This window comes from Abrus precatorius, unplaced genomic scaffold (assembly GCF_003935025.1).
Source record: "Abrus precatorius isolate BTA unplaced genomic scaffold, Abrus_2018 Scaffold9, whole genome shotgun sequence".
Taxonomy (NCBI): domain Eukaryota; kingdom Viridiplantae; phylum Streptophyta; class Magnoliopsida; order Fabales; family Fabaceae; genus Abrus; species Abrus precatorius.
This window is the reverse complement of record NW_020874439.1, coordinates 20,516,479-20,538,914: the sequence shown is the minus strand read 5'-3', so window position 1 is coordinate 20,538,914 and position 22,436 is coordinate 20,516,479. Positions and strand designations below refer to the sequence as shown.

Below are 22,436 nucleotides of genomic sequence, written 5' to 3'. Positions count from 1 at the left end.
ATAAGCAGAGAAAAAAGAGAACAAATTAGTACGATAATTTTTAATGTTAATAGAGAGAAAAAGAAAGAAAGCTGAATGAATGATTCACTATTAACAAAGAGAGAAGAAGAAAGAAAGAAAGAGTGAAGAAGTATCTACAGATGTGAAAAAAAAACTTGTTAGCGTAGAGAAGATGAAGAGAGTAGACTAACAAAGAATAAAGAGGTACCTACAAATGTGAAAAAAAACTAATTTATTAGTGAGAGAAGACGAAGAAAGCAGGCTAATAAAGAATAAAGAGGTACCTACAGATGTGGAAAAAAATAATAATTTGTTACTAAGAGATGACAAAAACAGCAGACTAACAAAAAAAATGAAGGGAACATAAAAAAGCAGTGGAGATGAACAGAACTTACAGTAAAAGAGACTAAATTTATTAGCTAAGAGAAGAAATGCGTTGAGCGTGTTTCATTTATAAACGACTTTAATAATTTTAGATAGCAGTTCTTTATTAACCGCTCTCCAAAAATGAGCTTAGAGAGCAAATCTTTATTAACCGCTTTCCAAGAATGAGCTTAGAGGGCGGTTTTTTATCAACCGCTCTCCAATGCGTGACTTTAAAGAGCGGTTAATAGAGAACCGCTCTCAGAAGTATAGATCTGAGAGTAGTTAACAGACAACCACGCTCTAAATATATAATTATAAAGCGATTTTTACTAACTGATATCTAAGTTTGCACTCCAAAAGCTCATTTCTGGGGTAGTGTGTGGACCCTTGTCTTGCCCTCTAGATTACTAAAGCCTCTCTGTTCTGAATCAGTTTTTTTTCTCTGTCGGTTTGAAATGGATTCCATATGTTTCAATGGATCAATTTTTTTTAAACAAGATTTATCGTTCTTGGCTTACAATTTTTGAAATTGTGAGTAATTAGTCATACCTATGTATACTCTTCTGCTCTACAGTGATTGATGCATCAAAGGAGTTTGATGTATTGCTTACAAGTTTTTCTGCATTTGGTTATTGCCTCTCGTATTCCCTGTTGGTAGCTTCTGATATTGTAGTTTCTGAAATTTTCAGTTTGGGGCTAATTGCACACATAAGGTACGTGGCTTCAAATTTGGGACTAAGTTTTGTAGCAATTTTGCTTGGGTTGAAGACTTTTTGTGATTTATTAATCTGTTTTAGTGACATAAAATAGGGCTCACAAGCTATTTGGATCAAGTTCTTTTTTTGAAAATTTCTCTTATATTCATAAAGATTGACAAATGCAATGGTTTGCTTATGTTATTTTGTTATTGTTTCAGCCTTGTTTGGCTTGATTTTTTGGGTTTCTTCCAAGTGGTTAAGTGTTGAGGTATCACTTCTGTTTTGTGGTTAAGTCCTGATGGTTTCAGATTCTATCTTATGTTGGTTAAGCTTAGTTTTGCTTCCTCATGGTTTTTGCTTCTGCCTTATGGTGGTTAAGCTTGGTTTTGCTTCCTACCTCAGTGGTTAAGCCAATGGTAATGAAGGCTTCTTTGGATGGTTAAGCATTGATTTTTGTTGCTTTTGCTGGATGGTTAAAATGTTGAAGCTCATTTTTGTCTAGTATTCTAATTTTGCTCATATTGTCATATTACAGATTAGAGCCTTAGTTATTCTAGTCAATGTATTTCTATTTTTTTTTACTTATCTTATACATTTCTGTTGTTCATCCAAGCTTGAAGTGTTGAAGTGCTAGCACTTCATGCTTGCGGAAAACTGTTAGAAATTAGTTAAGACTGTTAGTAGTTAGTTGATTCTATATGCTATATAAACCTTTTATTTTCTCTTATGAAACCAACCTTTTCACTCATTCAGATTAATACTAATTTACATTTCTTCTATTATTTTCTCTGGGTCATGTTTCTTGACATATTGTGTCTCTGTCCATCACACCCACCAGTGTCCATGTCTTCGTATCCACAGACATTACTCCCAAACGCAGCCTTAAATACTTCATCATCTTATAAGTGAGAAAATCGATGATATTTTACTTTTACACACATGAATCTGAATTCTTTTTGATTTGTTCCAATACATTGTAAGCCAAATTCATTCAAGAGTCAAGAAAAAATAAACATGAGTCCGGAAAAAAAATCTTTTAAATGGGTCATAAATTTCAATGATTGCATATTAAAACCTTAAACGGAAACGTACAAATACAATATATGAAAAATGCCTTAGTATTCATATCAAAAACAATAAAAATACAAAAAGAATCACATAATGAACACATATTCAAATAATACTTCCTCAAACTATAAATGTGAACACGTACAGGATGGCAAATAATGAAACATAAATTAAACATTCACAAAGTGCAAGTAAATAAATAGGATTATGTATCGGATTCCTGAATATCATGCATGCATGGTTTCAATAACGCATTAAGCATTACACTAGGTTGCCACAATGAACTCAATTCACCCTGCTGCATACTCTTCTAATTTGACCCTGGTTACCGGTTAGTGGGCTAAGGTTACCCATCTTGATCATGGCGTTACCAAAATCTAATTGGAAGAGCAATGGTTTCGTGGCATACTGTAGAACCTTAGAATTCGTGATACCACCGTTATATAGCTGTTGATCAGAGTGGAGAAGACCCTCTTTGTACATTAAATCCTTGTAATAAGTATTGTCGAAAGTATCTCCAGTGGTGATGTCTAAAGGAGATAAGTTATTATCACCACCTACCAAGGGACAATATGCTCTCATTAACTTTGCATACGAGGGATCTATGTTGCTTTCGTTATAAATCCTTGTTCGGAATAATGAGCACCTGGCTCTGCCTATTGTGTGAGCACCTGTAAAACAAATTAAAGTAGTTGAATGTGAGAAGTAGATGTCTAAGATGGCAAAATCAGTATTTATCGTAGATTTAATTTTATTTTATTTTTTTGGTAGAGAGGTTTAGATTAGTTTAGTAAACTTTTAAAAAAGTTTTTATTGGAAAAAATTAATATAAAACATAATAAACTTTTTTCTTGTAAGTTATAAACATTTTATCTTCTCAAATTTTAGAGAAGTTAAATGAGAGAAGTTTTTAAAAAATAAAGAAACATACAATTTTATTTTTTTTTATAAAAATTTACTTAAATTATACCTTAATATATTTAATTTTTTAAAATATTAGTTTATTTTAATATTTTTTATTTTAATCTTTATTAATAGTTTTGTTCTACAAGAGGATGTTGTGATAAATAATTCTATCGTTACATTATCACTTAATGAAAAAAAAATCAACCATAGAAATTTATAATAAGTATTTTTCTGGAAGAAAAAAAATGTATTTAAGATTTTGTGTATATATAACAAAATCTTTCTAATGCATTATGCATAGTATGTAGTAACTGTTAAGGAAAACATTTTTTTTTAATATCTGAGGTAGAACATTCTTTTGTATCTCTTTCGATTTAAAAAATATTAATTTTGATATAAGTATATATAAAATAAAAGAATAAAAATATTTATATATAATATTACATATACTATCAATCTTTAAATATTTAATAATAATACCATTGGACTTGTATAACTTGTTAAGTTTCATGCAATGGATCTGTATCTATCTACCTGATAAAGCAACCATCTCATCGGCTGAGAATCCCTTTTTATAGAAAGCAGCGATTAGGGCATTGAGATCCAAAAACGGAGCCGGTAAATCTGAGTTAGCTTCACTTAAACTTGCAGTGGTTGAGTCTCTTCTTCCCAAGCTTACTACCCAGCCAACCCCACCAAGCTGAGAATTATTTCTCACTAATTAGTTTCACATCTCACACGTGCATATATAGGAATATCATAATGTAGCTGGTAATATATTCTTAAATAACTTTTTAACTCGTATAATATTATATGTGATGAAAAGTTATATATAATAATTATATTAAAATTATATAATCTAATATACTAATACTGTCAATCGTTACAATTTTAAATAAAAAATACTATTTCTAGAACTCTTATTAAATGCAATGTTCCATAAGTTAAAAATGTCAACTTTCAAATGATTACTTACAGCAACAACAGAATCCCTTGCAGCAACGGCTACAATGTCAGCACAAGACACAACACCAGGGCACAAAGTCTCCAGTTTAGCTTTTATGTTTTCTATGACATCGAAACCCCTTAGAGAATTAAGGTTGGGAAGAGCACTTTGTTCGCCTGTGAAAATTGCATTGTTCTCTAACAATACTGATCCATCACACCCCTTCACAATTCGAATGAAAATAAATAAAACAATCATTATTTGAATCACTTAAAAATAAAATTGTATATGATATTGTACATTTTTGTATTTTTATTTTATCTTTTATATACATTCATCTTAATAATACACAGTAAAAAGAAACATTTATAAATATTTACTTTTTATCTTACCTAAATATTTTATAGACAAAATTTTTATTTAATATTTTATAGACAAAATTTTATTAGTTTAGTCAGGATGAGTTCATATTTTCCAATAAATAACTTAGACAAATTAACCCATGCATAAAATAATAAAAGATGAAAACTTACTTGGACAAAGCAATCATGGAAATGAAGACGGAGCAAAGATGCACCCATGCGAGGTTCGTTCAACACAGTAGCTGTTACCATTGCCTTAATCGTAAGAAGGGCAACGGGACACTTTAAGGCATAAAACGTGGGGCTTAAGTGTTGACTATTGGGAAAAGGTAAAGCTGAAGTCACAGCAGTAGTTGCTGACGAAGTTAAATCTGAAGCAGAAACTATCCCAATAAAGCATAAGAATAAACAGATTTTGACCCTTTGATTAAAAATTCCAGCCATGTTTTAAGGAATTCTTAAGGTAGGGGAAACAAAGGAAAGTTTCGATTCGTGCTTGGTTAAGGGCGTGATGAAATGATTCACCTATTTATACATGATCCTTCACTTGCATTACTTGCATTGTGTTTTGAGAAAAAGTATTTGAATATAGCAATGAAATGTTGTGGACATCCACGTTATCTTATTTTTAAAATTAAATTTTGGTTATGCTATGTCGTTAGCTGTATTATGCTAAAAATATTGACTTTTTTTATAGTTTATAGATTTGATGCGGATTTAAATGCAGGCCACTGTCCTAAGCTACGTAATGTCAAACATTTGATTACTCGGTTTTTTATATATATAGTCAGTTTCAAGAAATTAAAAAATGATTTATTTTCCTTCCTCTATTTCACTGTATTAGGTGAAAATGCAATATATGTTGATTTGGTAACCATGTCACTATTCTACAGTTTAAGCTAAACGAAAATGTATATGTTTGACATAAAGAAAATTTTCTAAGTTATAAAACTATATTGAAGGGTTTATTCTTTGAGAAGTTTTTTAGGGTTTAGAAAAGCGCCTTTGCATGTTGAAAATGACGATTTTTGAGGAATCACGAAGAAAGCCCTCAATATTCTAATTCCACAAATGGCCTTTCGAGAAATTTTTGAGTTTTGAAGCTTCTAATACCCAAAATTGCTTAAAAGACAGGCTGAAGAGTAGTAAAAAATTATTCAAAGTCTACAAGATTAAAGGTTCTTTCCAAGAAGTTTCTGAGGATTTTTATAGCCCCTGGACAGACAATAGTTAAAATTGCTCGAAACGAGATTGAACATCTTTTCAAGGAGTTTTTCAGAGCCCCTTACATCTAAAAAATTGCTCAAGAAATGGACTGACAGAAAATAATTCTAAGTCTACAAAATTGGAGGTATTTCGAGGCTTTTTAGAGGGTCATCAAGTCATTTACTCTCAAAACTGTTTGAAAAATAGGACTGACAAGTAATTATTCCAAGTCCTCAAGACTAGAGGGCTTTTGAAGAAAGTTTAAAGGAGTTTCCAAGCACCTGACGACCAGAATGTGTTGAAAATAGGAAGTAGTTGAAAAATATTCTAAATCTACAAACCCAACTGAGCCCTCCAGAATTGCTCCAGAATTGCTCGAAAAAATAGGAAAGAACAAAAGAAATATTCTAAGTCCACGAGGCCAAGACAAACTCTTAGACCTCCAGAATTAGTCGATAAGAAGTCAAGAGAAAAATATTTTAAGGCCATAATACTAAATGAGTCTCTTAGATTTTTCTCAAAACCACTCGAAAGATAGAAAATAAAAGTCCTAATAAGACTCAAAAAGCTATTGCAAGGTTCAAAAACGGTTACCAATAGTTACCACCAAACGAAGGATCAATAATACGAAGAAAGATTGTGGGCGATAGTAGTTATAAAAGAAGTCACAACATACAGCACAATCACAAGCAATTGTAGATAACGAGTATCAGCAATTGAAGACAGTTACTAAGAAAGTGCTGGAGAGTGGTAGTGATCTCCTGCCTATAAATACTTCAAAATTGCATTCTACAAAGGACGACTTTTTACACCCAGACACCGCACCTAAAAATCTCTACACGCTGAAACCCTGCATCGCACTAGACATCAACTACTACAAGACTCACAATGGTCGTGATTTATTATTGCGAGGAGTCGTACATTACATTTATGCACATTTATGTTTCTGCGTTTGTTTTAGTTCATTTTGTTTGTTTCTGTTTCTGCAATTTAGTGCTTGTTTTACACGCTTTATGTAAAAGTTTTATATTTAATCAGTTTTACGTAATTATAGCTTACTATTCTTATTCAACACTCTGTTTTACAACGTTAATTTGAACATTACGTTAAACAACACACTTAAAAGAATTCAAAGGATCTAAATCCTTAGATTATTTGTTTACATTCTTGCAAATTTTCACTATAAACAGTATAAGAGGCCAATATAAACAATCATTTGATATATAATTACTAAAGTATATTGAATTTGATTTACATTTTAAGGAAACATCATGCGTCATCTTTCCTATTTAAGTGCAATTAAAATTAAATAATATAAATATTCGGTATAATTGTACGTCTATATTAGATTCATGAGTCACCTATATTTCAAATATCTTCGTAAAATATATGAAGAATATTATAAACCTTTACAATGTGTTTACAGAATAAGGTAATACTTACGGTGTGTTTGGGTAAAAATAAAAAATAAAAAGATAAAAATCACCAAAGATATTTTTTTTTCTACTGAACCATTCTTTTCATATAATTTTTTCCAAATTACTGAATCCAAAGAAAATATTAAAGTTTTACCCACAAAGAACAACATTAATACGGAATTTTGTTTTACCACGGGTGATCCATTAAATGTTATTCATTATTGTGACATCTTATGATATGAACCGTCTAAACTCTAAATTATAACAATTTTAAGTAAATGATTCGTAATAAGATAATTGTAAAATTTTAGTATGGCTCCTTAGTTAAATACATTGGTTTACCCAAACTTTAAACGAGTGTCGAATTTCTTTTTTTAATCTTGTTCATTGATCGTGACTCGTTTTAACAAATTTTGTACTATTAGAGCGCTGTAGTGTAAATTATTAAAATAAAAGCTATTTCTTTCTCAATCGGTGGGATGGACATATATTATCCACCGTATGTTTCTACCGAGAAGATGCTTGGGACCATTTCCATTAATCCATTAATATGATGACATTTTCTTATCTAAGAAAGCAAAACAAAACATGGCATGCAATATGTTGTTATGGGGGGTCTGTTTGGCTATCTACACAATTAAGTTACTTTGAGGAAGGTTCCATTAAATGTCAACAACGAGATGGAGCTAGCTTAGTATAAGTTTGGCCATGAATAAGTGCTAGAATTTGAAGGTTCTCTTCTTTTACATGAGTGATTTCATGAACCCTTTTTTGTCAAGTCATTTTTGTTAGCATTGTAAACCTTTTGTACAAGGATTAATGGGATATTCTTTGTACTCTTCTATTAATATATCTTTTTTGTTATTAAAAAAACCTGAAGAATAAAATATTACATTGGAATGTTGGAAATTCCCTCATTTCTGGTTGGAAACATGTACGCACAATTTTATTTTTTTTAAAATGTCAATCTGGAAACATGTAACCAACACAGCATGGTATTAGTTGGAAAATGTAATTATGTCAAACAGCTTTAACTTAAACAAAAATTAAAAAATTCATATTAAATAATTAATTTTGAAATACATTAATTAAATTATAATTGATCATATAGATAGAGCACTAAAATCCTTCAAATTAAAAGGTACAATAAATTTTATCTTAATTTAAAGTAATGTCAGTAATACTTTTTTTAACACATTTTTAATAATTAAATAAAATTTATTAAAAAATTTATATATATATATATATAAGATAAACATTAAGTTGAGTAAAAAAAGGAAACTTATATAGTTTTTATAAATTTTATTACTTTTAACTATAATAACTATAAATATGTTAAAAGGAATGAATGAGAGAGTATATTGCTTGCATTTATCTCTTAATTTAAAGATTTATTCGGTTCTAATATATAAAACGTATCTTGAACTTGGTGGCGAATGCGTGAAATTCATGGGGTCATGTAACGCTGAACTCTGGACCTTTCTTTCATCTGATGAAGATTCATATGGTTCATCGTGACACTCTGCATGCCAGCACGATGTTGGAAGACACGCATTTAATAGTTTGGTAAATATTTTTATATAATTCGATTAGAAATGTTATCCCCAGGACTTTATTTGGCCGTTATATTTTGTTTATTTACTACGAAACTTTTGATTTAAATAACTAAATGATTATATTAACGTGGTGATCACAATGTGGACTGCAGTGCCATGTCTAGTATTTAAAAAAGTAGCAAACCTGGTTGTCTACTTCAAATCACACCAAATGAGATTTGGTGCTTCAGCTATTAAATTTCTGTCTCCATGCCATGGCTCGGCAAATTAGTGTTTCTTTTTTATAATTAATCTTCACTATTTTTTCTTTTGGTGATTTACTTATTTAACCTGAACTTACCTGCCAAACTGGTCCAGATTTTAAGGTTTGAGAGAAGATCGAAATTGGAGATTTGAGCTAGCTTACATTTATACATTAGGTCCATTGATGATGAGAAAAAAAAATTCTTTAACTATAAGTTTAAGATTAAAATTTTAAATTAAAAAGTAAGTCTGTAAACTAAATCACTTAGTCCAGATAAAAGAAAATGGTTTTAAGTGTTAATTCATACTTAACCTTTTTCATCTCTCTTCATATTAATCAAGCAATTTTTTACTTCCTTAAACTCTTTTTAATGTGCATGGGTTAGGATCCTTGACTTACTACTTGAATTCTACAATAATAAGTTTCTTTAGCAGGTTGGATCTTACCTGAGGTCTATGTTAAAAGTGGACCCTTATACATCCCAATAATCCATAACAAAATTTGCTAGAATTTGCATTGAAATAGATCTTACGAACCTGCATTTATAGTCCTTAGTCAAGAATTCAAGGTGGAGTATGAGGGATTATATTTAATTTGTTTTAGTTGTGGTAAGTATGGTTATCGCAAGGAACATTGTGTTGAGAACCCTAAACATTGTCAAGAGGTGAGGGAAACTAAGGATAATACTCCTAATAGTTCTGTAGGAAATAAGGTTTTTGTGGGATTAATTCTAGTATAAGTTAGGATATGCTTCTAGATTGTGCTAATAAAGATATTTAACCAAAAGAGGACCAATTTGGACCTTGGATGATGGTAAAAAAATAGATTAGGAGAAAATCTAACCCTCCTTTGAACACTAGAATACCTTCCAAAAATGTGATAAACAAAGAGGCTACCTCAAGATCTAGGTTTGGTATTCTAGGAACCCCTAATGAGGACATGGAACAGGATGTAGATGTTAAAGCTCATAGTACATCAAGTCCCTATTTGTGTAAGCACTACGCCAGAAATTGACTTTTGGAGCGCCTACTTAGATAACGGTTCATAAAAACTGCTTTGTATAAAACACTAAGAAAGCGGTTCCACTCTAACCGCTCTCTAATATATACTTCTTAGAGCGGTTCCTATCGAATTGCTATCTAATATGTACTTCTGAGAGCGGTTCAATTGAAACCGCTCTCTAATATGTACTTTGGAGAGCAGTTGTTAAATAACTGCTCTCAGAAGTATATATTAGAAAGCGGTTATGGCAGAACCGCTCTGAAAGGTGTAGATTAGAGAGCGGTTATTTCTTAACCATTCTCAGATGTTGTATTTTTAAGTTACACCCTAAGCTCAAATCTAGTTATCCCTGTCGCCCACCAAGTCTGTACTTCAAAATTGTCTTTGTTTAGTGTTCTTTGAAAATTTTTGCAGAAGAACAAACACACCTGACATTACAATCGCAATATTAAGGTATATTCATAATCATTTCTTTATTTTCTGGCCATGTTTGGACATTCGCACTCTCTCATTCTCTCTGTTCACTAAAACGTACCTGTGTTATTGACGTTGAATAGTGACAAACGTCCGTCCTCCATTTCTGGCTTCAACTGAACTGCGACAAATTAGCACTCATTTCTTAATTCCAGGTTAGTGCATGCTGTTGTGTTTATAATTTGTATGAACTGAATATAATTAACATGTTGACCATTGCTGCCGCGTGAACAAAGAGAATGAAATTAGTTTTTATTTTGTAAAAGTTGATTTGAAAAGGTTGAACCTTAGTTTGTTAACCTTTGAAAAATTGTTGGAATAGTTTTTTTAAGATTTATTAAACATGATATTAGGACAGTGGTTAGTTATAATGCAAGAGATTAATGTGAAAATGTAACACTGGTTGACTGTAATACAAGTGATTAATGTGAAAATGTATTTGATTGTTGTGAAAATTGATTTTCTGAAATGAAGCCTCATGTTCTATTGTGTTTTTTTGTTGTTCCAATATAAATAGAAAGGAGGAACATGTTATATATGTTGTCCTGGGAATTGAAATAAGTTTATATGTTAAACAAGATATTGTTATTTGTTTTTCCCCCGTAATGTATATTTCCTCTATGTATGAATGAAATTGATGTTGTATTATAAAATGTTATGAATGCATGATTATTGTTAGTGATTAAATTTTGTAGTGTATAATTTGAAATCTAAAATTGAGTGAAACCATAGTTTCCCATTTGAGATTAAAAATAATGTTTTAATAAATTATTATTCTCAATCTCAAATTGTCCAAGTTGGACAATTTGTGAACAAAATTATTCATTCATTTGTTAGCATTTGCTTCTCATAATATTGTATTTAATACTTAAAAAAAATTTAAGTTTGAAGCATTTCTCATTGTCTCTTGGTGCATGCTTGATTGAGGTAAATCATCACATATTCAAGTTGTGTACTAGGAGACTAATGCGAAATGCCGTCCAAATTTTGTGAAGTAAAAAATACAACATTTAAGTAATAATTGTTAATTAAGGTTGGAAAAAGTTTGTTCTCAAATGGGATAGGGCTCTACCATGTAAGAGTTAATAAGACATGAACATTTATATTGATCGTAATTGTAGTTGGAGCAAATATGGATCGAAGTTGTATGGTAGCTGATCGATTAAGTGAAGAATACGAAGACGAAGTCAAAGGGTTCATTAGATTTGCGATTAAGCATGCAACTGATGTCAACCTTATTCCCTGTTCTTGTTGGTGTTGTTTGAATATGTTACAATTAAATGTGGAAGAATTGGAAGAACTTCTAACATACAATGTGATAGATGAAAAATATATTTGTTGGAGAAATTACGGTAAGATACAAGGTGGAAGTACATCAACTAACATGGAATCAAGTATCAATTACTCAGAGACATTTAGAACAAATGAGAGTGATCATGCTGAACAAATTTCAAATGTTGTTGAAGAAGATCTTAGAGATTGTCCAAAGATGTTTAAGAGGCTGAAAGATGATGCAAAAACACCATTGTATAATGGATGTACAAAGTTCACAAGATTGAGTTCTGTTTTAAAGCTTTATAACTTCAAAGCCTCGAATGGATGGACTGATAAGAACTTCACAGACTTGCTAAGTTTATTACATGAGATGCTACCAGAGGATAATGTGCTACTAAAGAGAACATATGAGGCTAAACAAGTACTTGCTTCCATTGGATTGACCCATGAAAAGATACATGATTGTCCTAATGATTGCATTTTGTTCCGAAATGAGTATGCATCACTAAGAAAATGTCCAAAGTGTAATGTATCACGATACCTAAAGAAATAATCAACACCTGCAAAGGTCGTGTGGTATTTTCCACTAATACCCAGGTTAAGACGTCTATTTTGTAGTGCAAAAAATGCAAAGCAGATGACTTAGCATGCTGAAGACAGAATTAGAAATAGAAAGCTTAGGCATCCAGCAGATTCTCCGTAGTGGAAAAAATTTGACGACGACTATGAAAAGTTTGCAACTGAAACAAGGAATCTACGTTTTGCATTAGCAACCGACGGAATGAATCCCCATGGCATGTAAAGTACCACCTATAGTACATGGCTTATGATCTTAATAATGTATAACTTACCTCCATGGCTTTGCATGAAGCGAAAATATATGATGTTTTCTTTGTTAATCTCTGGCCCTAAACAACTTAGAAATGACATTAATGTGTACTTGTCTCCTTTAATTGAAGATTTGAAGTTGTTGTGGGATAATGACATAGAAGTATTTGACGGATTTAGAGATAAAAATTTCATAGTCAAAGCAATGTTGTATGAAACAATTAATGACTTTCCTGCATATGAAAATCTTTCTGGTTACAGCATCAGACGTCAATATGCATGTCCAATATGTGAGGAAAAAAGATATTATATAAGACTAGAGCATTGTCACAAAAATGTTTTCATGGGGCATCGTAGGTGGTTGTCAAAAAGTCATCCTTTCAGAACAATGAAAAAAGCTTTTAGTGGAAGTTATGAAGAACGACGATGTCCTTATTTGAAGAGTGGAGAAGAAATCTTTGATGAGGTTAAACATATAAGAACAACATTTGGAAAACCTTTTGCCAAACAAATTTCAACCGCAGGTTGGAAGTAGATGTCAATTTTCTTTTAGTTACCGTATTGAAAATCTTTATACGTAAGACACTTTATTGATGTTATGCATGTTGAAAAAAATGTTTGTGAAAGTGTGATTGGTACATTATTAAACATCATGGGAAAAAGGAAAGATGGCATCAATGCAAGACTTGACTTGGTGAAGTTGGGAATACGATTTGATGTACCTCTAATGAAGAAAAGAAAGCGGACCTTTTTACCGCCAACAACATGTACCCTATCTAGAAATGAGAAATGATATTTATGTGAGACTCTTTATTCAGTTAAGGTTCTAGAGGGGTATTCATCAAACATTAAAAGTCTTGTATCACTTAAAGACCTAAAGTTAAAAGGATTGAAGTCTCATGATTACCATATATTAATAGAGAATTTAATTCCTGTTACTATAGGGTCTATTCTACCCAAAAAGGTTTGCATGGCAATCACGAAGTTGTGTTTCATTTTCAAGGAAATATGTAGTAAAGTGATTAATCCTAAGAGATTACCATGTTTGCAAAACCAAATAGTTAAAACTTTATGTGTGCTCGAAATGTATTTTTTACCGTCATTTTTTGATATCATAGATCATTTGACTATTCACTTAGTAGAAGAGACAAAATTGTGTGGCCTTGTATATATAAGATGGATGTATCTCATTGAAAGATATATGAAGATTTTAAAAGGGTATGTTAAGAATAGAAGCAGACTAGAGAGTTGTATTGCTGAACGATATTTAGTGGAAGAAGCAGTTAAATTTTGCAATGAATACCTATCAAATGTTGAATCATGTGGTATTTCAAAATCACGTCACACAGGAAGGACTTTAGGGGAAGATAGCAGTGGTTGTCAACAAATAGAGGACCCTAGACTGCAATGGGAACAAGCACACTTGTATGTATTACAAAACACCCCTAAAATTGAATCATATATAAGCTTGCACAAAGAGACACTGAATCATAAAATCCCACCAGAGGTGAGAATTGGATGACAAAAGAACATAACTAGTGATTCATTGGATGACTACAGGAACATATTGGCGAATAGTTGATACAAAATAACAATTCTGTTTCATAAATGATTTGATAGTTGTCAAAAGGTCCTTGTATTGATGCTTTTTCATACACTTCGTACTTAGTCAATGGGTTCACATTTTACACAAAAGAGCATGACGACCAAAGCACAATGCAGAATAGTGGGATCACTCTTGCTGAATCATTGTATATCTCCACTGCAAAGGATAGAAATCCAATATATTCAAATATGTCATACTTTGGAGTCATTGAACATGTATGGGAGTTGGATTATACTGACTTTCATGTAGCAAGCTTTGGATGCAAGTGGATAGACAACAACAGTGGTGTTCAAATTGACGATATGAGCTTTATAAGGGTTGATTTTAAAAAGGTCAATTACCAAGATGATTCATTTATCCTTGCATCATAGGCTTGACAAGTGTTCTACCTCCTAGATCCTGTTGACAAGTTATAGTCAATTGTCTTAATGTCTAATAAAGTAAATGCATTCACCGATGGAGAATTAATGAAAGAAGAAGTTAATGTGGAGGATGATCCTTTGAGAAGTGTTGAATACATGTCAATTGCAGATATATTAACAGATGATGAGAATTTTTATGCAAGACATGATCATGAAGAGGATATTTGGTTAAATCCATCATTTCATTCAATAAAAGGTCATAGGAAACTTGGTAAGGCTCCTAAAAAAAGAAAAAGGTGCCTCTATTATTAAATTTGAATTGATTATATTTTGTTTTTATGATTTTACTTTATCCCTGAATGTAATTATTTAATGTTAACCTTTACCTTTTTTCTTACAAAGATGACTTCTTCAGATAACATGGACGGGAGTCCCCCCATCACTCCGCTGAGGCGAAAAAGAAAAAGGGTAGAGGGATTACCAAACTTAAGTCCATTAGCAAATCAAAGAAGTTAGGACATAAGCTATAGGTAGATTGTCACCATCAATGAATATTATTGATATTCAAAGATCTTTTATGCTAATATTAGTAACAGTAAAATGTCTCAACATTTAAATTTGCATATAGATTGGCTAGAATGCAAAAGGTCAACCGATTGACCCTAACAGATCAAAATTTGCACATTTCATTGGCTTTGTTACTAGAAGTACAGTGCTAATCAGTTATTCTGATTAGACAAATGTCCCTAGTAATGTTAAAGAACACATTTGGGAGCAAGTTGAGGTACACAAGCACACTTTCAGTAATTTTATAGTGGTTTACGGAAGAGAGTTTATCTGATATGGTTTTTGTTTCCAATGTAGCAAACTTTTGAGGTGGAATCTATTCACAAAGATTTTGTTCTTTCATTAGCTGGACGGGACCTTCGTGCATTCCACACATGTTTGACGAAACATATATGTGACAAAGATGGAAATTGTGTCCCCCATCCTTCAGAGAAGTATCAGAGATTCATCACAGTCACTGATCACTGGATGGACTTTGTCAACCAAAGTTGCACAGAAACTTTTAAGGTAAATTATTACACATTATTACTTCAAATTACTGTCACCATCACAATTGGGTATTGATTTGGTACGTTTCTGAATGCCTAATTTCAAAAAGAAAGTGAGGCTAATGCACAAAGGGCGAAAGGAATGTCTTACAGATACAGGAGGTCAGCTAAGGGATATGCTTAGTTAGAGCAAGAGTTGGTATGTATATTTGTGTCTAATGTAACAATGTGATGATTTTTCATAAACTTATGTTAAAGCTATTGACGAGGGCATTTAATCTTAAATTTTGTATAGATTGCTACATCTGGGTCTAATTTGACCTCAATACTTCGACATGTCCTTTGAAAATGTGTTAGGGTAAATAAACAAGGTAGAATTGATGACGAAGGAATTCAAAAAATGGTCCATGAATTTGTAAGTAGTTAGGCCTAATGTGTTAGTATTTTCAAATACATTAAGTTCTATTTGAATTCTCCTTTAATGACCTCAAGGTATTTTGTTATGTTTATTGTAGGAAACTCTTTCACAGGTCACACCAGACGCTGAGACTGAATTAACAGCCCGAAATGACATACTCTCTCAAGCACTTAGTGTAAGAGAGCATCGTGAGGGCTGTAGGTTTTGGGGTGACCCAAAAATCTGCATTTGGGTCAGCTATATGTCCACATCCTTTATCTACTGAGTGACAAAACATGAAGCATTGGGTAGCACATTTGACCAGTGTAGTGACACAGTTGACAGAGGGTCAAGGACTACCCCCATTCATGTCAGGTCAGATGTCATTCAACCCTACTCAGTCCCCACCACCATGTATGCCACCCCCTTTCAATATTGCTCCTTAAATGCAACCAATGACAGACATTGGTCCCCAAACACCTATAGATGCACCTTGTACTGGCCATAGAGGAAGTTGCACACCAATTGCATCTGTTGAGATTTCAGAGGTATTTAAGCTACAATAAATTGTCATTTAGCTTTCAATATTTAGTGCTTTTGATTTAATTTTTGCGAAATATAACAAACTTTCATTTGTAGGATGATCATGACTGTATGCTATACTTGAATAAACCTTTTCGCCTGGTTACAAGAGGTAGAGTATATCATATCATGGCTAGGGACTCCTTACATAATATGGCTCTTCCTCCAGAGCATGGTAAAGTTTCTATAGAGGTAGTGCAACGACATAAGGAGGACTCTGCACTGCCTATCCCAAATGAACAAGCAAACCTGTATTCCCTGAGAGATGCCATTGTCCCTAATCACTTTAAGACTCAAGGTATGTATACAAGCTTCTTTAAGGTTTGGAAGACTAGATATTAGAATTAACAAATATATATTTTAGGTTGCCCCTTCATAAGCTAAAGGGTTAGGGAAAGAGACAGGCTACTCAAAAGAGTCCATTACTGGTCCATCCAATAAAGGTAGCAGTGCTTGTGTATCAAAAGAGATTCTTAAGTTGGCAGAAGCCCAAGGTGCTACATGCTTGGATATGATGAAACTGTTTGTGAGAAGTAATCAAGTCATTGATACAGCTACAATTCAACTGACATCTGAGCACTGGGGTAAAGAGTTTTGTGACATTGTGGAGAAGGAAAACATTATAGAGGTCATACGTCGACATTGGTTGAATGCCTCTAGCATTAACCTTTACATACAGTAAATTAATTTTCAAATTATATAATTCTTTAGCAATTTATAACCTTTTGAACCTTAATTGAATAATGCATTGTATTTTTACAATACAAGATATTTGTGTGAAGGTTATTTGCATGGGACAACAATGGCAAATAGATTCTCATTTATATCTCCATATGAAATGGACGAATCGCTCAATCCGAACCCACCTCAACATATAGCTGAAATGTTAAAGCGTCATATGGGTGAAGATCACTTGATTTTTGCACCTTATAATGTTGGGTAAGTCAATCTGATTGACACTCTCCTTTATGTTTTATAATTTAGCATATAACTTTTAATTCTTGTAATCTTAAACATATATTTATACTCGTGGTAGGCAACATTGGGTTTTGGTTGTCATCAATACCGCTAATGAGACTATGTATTATATGGACCCTCTACGCAAGCAGCTGAAGATCAGAACACATATGCAGAGCCTATTTAATAAGTAAGCATTCATTTATGTCAACCAACTATGATTAATGTTAAGTGGTTCAAATGTATCTAAGTTATTTGATGCACCATTGTTAGTGCTCTTCTCACGTATCGAGTAGCGAGGGAAGTGAAGCCGTCTAGGACAAAATTGACTCAAACAAAATGGGTCACTGTACAGGTAACACTATATCATACAATATGTTTTTAATTTTCAGGTAAATATTAATTGCACTGTATATCTTTCTTAGTTAATGTTGGTTTTTTTGTTTTTATCTCCCACATAGTGTCCAAAGCAAACAAATAATGATGACTGTGGATATTATGTGTGTCTATTCATTGGGGATGCTTTGTAGCATGGACAAACTGTAATCCTAATTAATGTAAGAATGTTACAATGCTAACTGTTTCCAATATGCTTATTATTTGACGTAATTAATTAAGCTTTGTGTTTTTATTATTTTGTATTCAGTACTTTCCAAAGGTGCAGATGCCAACTTTTCCTGACAACAGAATTCATCAAGTGCAAAAGGAGTAGTGTGCATATATATACCATACATATTAAATGAGACATTAAGCACAATTGATTATTAGTGTTTTTTTACAATATTTAGGCAATAAACTTATTCAAGGCATTAGGAAAAAAGTGTAAATATGAGATTATTTTCCTCCTGTCAATGTAAACTCTTATTGTAATCTGTACATGTGAATTATAATTGAATAAGTGTAATGTGCAATTGCTTTCAAATTCTGGTATATCAGGCTCTGTTTGAAATTTATATTTCGATTGAACTGGTTTTGAATACTGTATGCTTTACCAGGTATGCTAAAAATAGAAATTATGACAGTTTTATTAAAATAACTAAAAAATGTTTATAACTTTGGAGAGCGGTTCACGAATAACCGCTTTGCAAAGTCCACTTGTGAGAGCGGTTCACGTTTAACTGTTCTCAAAAGTACATTTAGGAGAGCGTTTAAATGTGAACCGCTCTTATATGTTTGAGATTAGAGAGTGGTTCACGCTTAACCGCTTTTTTAAGTATACTTCTGAAAGCGTTCATGTTTAACCGCTCTCTTAAGCGTAGAGATTAGAGAGCGGTTAACCGTTAACCGCTCTATTTGGTCCAGCTTCTGAGAGCGGTTCACTCATAACCGCGTTCTAAAATATACTTTGAGAGCAGTTAAATAACCGCTCTCCAAATATTAAGACATTGCATAGCATGAGATTTTATAGCGCTTATAACCGATTTCTATGTTCAACTGAAACCGCTCTAACATCTCATTTCTGGCGTAGTGAAGACCTCTAGCCCTAAGGCTCCAGTGTCAATTAAGCAACCTAGTAAACCCCTGATTATTAGTAAAATTATTGACCCTGCTAGGAAAGGACCAAAGTCCAAACCTATTCCTATACCAAGTAATGTAGGAAAGAGTAAAAGTATGACTTATCAGCCAAACAAGCCTAGTAATAGTAATAATGAGCAAGAAGTTCAAAAAAGGGATTTGAGTAAGGAGAATAAAGAAACCTTTATGCGAATGAAACTTTACAAGTAGGCCTTATAAGATAAGATGAATTCAAGTCATTCTATTCAAGACCTCATAGGTCTTAACTTTGGACTTCCTTAGAAGGAGCAAGATTTCCCTGCTCTGGATCCTACTGACAGACCTTTAAAGTTTATAGTTCAAATAAATCTTGATAAAAGAAACAACAAACTTGGAGAAATAAAAAGTGAGTTTTATAATCGAAATAAAGAAAAATACTTAGGACACTGTGAAAAATGGTGAAATGACATAAATTATGACTAAAAATAATAGTTCTAATGGTGGTTGTTGGTGCAATTTTTTCTTTTTTTTTCTTAATATTTTCTTCACTTTGAAGCTCTTTGGTTCTTCATTTTTTATATTTTCTATTTTAAAAAAATTTTGCTCTATCCCATTCTTCTCCTTTTGTGAGATCTCTTCCCTTAAAATTGTTGCTCTTTCCTCCTAAATTTTTTTTTTCTCCTAGTCTAGATCTTTCATTTCTCTATTTATATTAATCACATTTTCATATTTAAAGTTTTATAAGAAGCCAAATTTTTAAATTTTTCTCCTTATATATGAAGCAAGCATTAATTTACAAGTTTATTTGTCAACCGTATTCATTTTTCATTTCTTGAAGTCAAATTTGAGTTTTCTTTATTTGTTTAGGTTGGTTCTTATTTTTTTAAAAGCAAAATTATTTTATTTCTTCTTTTAATAAAATGGAATAAAGAATACAAATAAAAAAAATTAAGATTTTTTGAGAGACAAAAATTATTATTTGGAGTCCTCAACTTAAACATGAGTGTTTCCAATAAAATACACATGATAGTATAAAATGAAGTTATAAACAAGTTAATGAGCCAAAACTCAATGTTCAAAATTTAGAGTCATATGCCAATGGCACTCTCATTCCTTATATGAAGCCACACTCACCCACAAGCAGATCATCATCACTCGAACATATCTCTGCGACTCTCCTTACTCAAGTCTCAAGGTACTTTCTGAACTCTTCAAGCAAGGTATAAACACCCATTGAAAAAACATAAAAACATGACAATTGCATTTCATTCTTCCATGGAAAGGATATTAGCACACACCCCTATCATCGCTTCCATCACCATTCCTTTATTTATTTCGCTTATACTCTATTCTTTTTTTTTAAATCAACGTTTAGCCTAAAATCTTAATATAGCAAATTTGTCCTTTATATTTCTGTAATTGTGTTAATTAATTTTGGATTCAGATTGGGCTAACATCCGATTTGTGCCAAGTTAATGGGCATCTGATTAGTTAAAGAAAAAGATTGAATTGGATATGTAGGAAGTAAGTAGACGTGGGTTTGTTATTGAAATCTATTTTTTTTTTTTTTACACTACCTTTTTCTACTAATAACACTATCTTTTTCAGCTTGACCAAAAAAAAACACACTCCTTTTTCAGAAAATAAAAATTTTAAAAATATTTTTCACTTTCAAAAATTAAATTTTGAAAGCAACTTTTTCTTCTATTCTTTCCTTAAAATAGCATCTTCTTTCAACGTCAGCTTTAATGGGGAGGGAGGGGTTGCTGTTCTTTCCTCGAAATAAAAGCATTACCTAAATGAATAGAATGGCCTTTAAATAGCTTTTGCGAAAATAGGTACGATGCTATTGTTGGCTTCATTCCATATTCATATATCCCTTTCAAAATCAAACTTTCCCGTGTGCAGCATTCAAGAGGAAATAGGATAATATTTCTTTTAATGTTCATATCTAACACCTTTTGGGTAAATGTAAGTCATATAATTTTTTAAATAAACATCTCTCAATGCGTCTCTGTTTTTAATATGATATATATATATATTTTTTATTTTACAAACCAAGGAGAAATTAGATAACCAATTGATATTTCTGTTACGGAAAATATGTGATTGCATTAAAAAAAAATAAGTGCTTTTAAAAAATTCTAAATGAAGGACATGAAAATTTATTCACTTCAAATTTCATCTATTGTTGCTGAAAGGTACATGCTATATATTTTTTAATGATATGATAGAATAAAAAAAAGTTATTTATAATATGCGTTTGTTATGAGCTTTTAATGGTGTTTGTTTTTTTTATAACATGTTGATAATGTAGTTGCAATGCAAGGTAGATTGAAAATTATCTTAGATAAATCAGGTGTTATTGGTGTAAAACTAGTCCTAATTATATTACTTCATTTAATATTTGTTATGCATTTTTATTGTATTATTTAAAATTATAATTAAAAAAATACATTTTCAACATAAGAATTTTCTATTTATTCTCGTGTGGGAGAATTGTTTACTATCCTAAAAGTTATTTTGGAATAAAGTATTAAAAAAAAAACTTAGACCATGTTTAAATTAATAGAAGGTGACGAAGTGGAATAAAACATATTTAAATGAAACAGTGTGGAGCGGATTATAATGGAGTGAATATTTCATTCCACTAATTACATATATCTCAACATGATGGAATAATAATTTTATTTTATTAAGATAATGCATAATTAAAATTAATTATAATTGTTTTATTCTTTCATTATATAACAATCCCAAGTGAAAAAGTGAGAAGAAGGATTTATGAATGTATGTTAAAGATATATAGGTAATTCAACAATTATTAGGAAAACAATTAGGATTCATTCACATGAACTTTTGGAAAAAAAATAAAAGTAATGATTTTAGATAGAAAGGGACAAAATTTATCCCATTAAATATAATTTGTTTTATTGATATTTAATTAATCTAAATAATAGAATCATTTAAACTACTTTTTTATATAGTTCTTGTTTATCTTTTATCATCAATCTAAACATACAAGAGTAAAAAAAGTAAAAAGAAAAAAAGAGTGGAAAAACTAACCTCTTTACTTTCAGCATTGTTTGTATACTCATGAAATGAGCTTTGGACAAATGAGTTTATTTGGATCTTATTTTCATTCCAAGTTGGTTAAGAGGAGGAAAGTAATGTAATCACAAACCTTTTTGAAAGTAGTGTTGTACAGATATAATATTATGATTTTTTTAGTGATTTATTTTTCAATTAAAAATATTTTTACATAACTGACATTATAAAATTCAGCATTAAAAATGAGTGAGTTGTTATGATAAAATTTTAATTTATTTTGATTACAAATCTTAAATTACTTATGATAATATACTTAATATTACACAAATTTATTGCAAACAAGCCCAACTTTAGTAAGAAATAAAAAAAAGTTGTTAATTTTAATATTTAAATATAAATTTAGGTATTTAAAATTAATATTTTTATTAAAAAATTTACTATGTTGTTATAACTTTACTATAATAAATATTTTTAATAAATTATATTTATAAAATCAACCCTTAAATTAAATTTATCTACACTAAAAACTAAATTGTACAAAAATTAATTTCATTACACTATAAATCAAATAAAATATATCAGA

General features: G+C 31.2%; 2 protein-coding genes across 2 annotated transcripts; one reads left to right on the top strand and one right to left on the bottom strand.

Moving 5' to 3' along the window:
* Window positions 1-2,417: 2,417 nt before the first annotated feature.
* Window positions 2,418-4,649, bottom strand: LOC113849847 (cationic peroxidase 1-like). Its single transcript, XM_027480050.1, has 4 exons — window positions 4,518-4,649; window positions 4,015-4,206; window positions 3,573-3,738; window positions 2,418-2,803 (listed from the first exon to the last, which is right to left on the bottom strand). The coding sequence occupies exons 1-4, from the start codon at window positions 4,596-4,598 to the stop codon at window positions 2,418-2,420; spliced, it is 825 nt and encodes a 274-aa protein (XP_027335851.1). The 5' UTR covers window positions 4,599-4,649.
* A 6,729-nt stretch (window positions 4,650-11,378) lies between these two features.
* LOC113850963 lies at window positions 11,379-14,326 on the top strand. Its single transcript, XM_027481469.1, has 3 exons — window positions 11,379-12,045; window positions 12,481-12,873; window positions 14,019-14,326. The coding sequence occupies exons 1-3, from the start codon at window positions 11,379-11,381 to the stop codon at window positions 14,324-14,326; spliced, it is 1,368 nt and encodes a 455-aa protein (XP_027337270.1).
* Window positions 14,327-22,436: the final 8,110 nt, after the last annotated feature.

What these genes read in the sequence shown, in the direction of transcription:
- LOC113849847 (XM_027480050.1), bottom strand. Translation starts at nt 4,598, where the DNA reads ATGGTAACAGCTACTGTGTTGAACGAACCTCGCATGGGTGCATCTTTG. An exon ending in TCCATGATTGCTTTGTCCAA is followed by an intron (nt 4,207 to 4,517) that starts GTAAGTTTTCAT and finishes CGAATTGTGAAG; the next exon opens with GGGTGTGATGGATCAGTATT. An exon ending in CAAGGGATTCTGTTGTTGCT is followed by an intron (nt 3,739 to 4,014) that starts GTAAGTAATCAT and finishes AATAATTCTCAG; the next exon opens with CTTGGTGGGGTTGGCTGGGT.
- LOC113850963 (XM_027481469.1), top strand. Translation starts at nt 11,379, where the DNA reads ATGGATCGAAGTTGTATGGTAGCTGATCGATTAAGTGAAGAATACGAA. An exon ending in ACTAAGAAAATGTCCAAAGT is followed by an intron (nt 12,046 to 12,480) that starts GTAATGTATCAC and finishes CTTTAATTGAAG; the next exon opens with ATTTGAAGTTGTTGTGGGAT. An exon ending in CAAACAAATTTCAACCGCAG is followed by an intron (nt 12,874 to 14,018) that starts GTTGGAAGTAGA and finishes CTTCGTACTTAG; the next exon opens with TCAATGGGTTCACATTTTAC.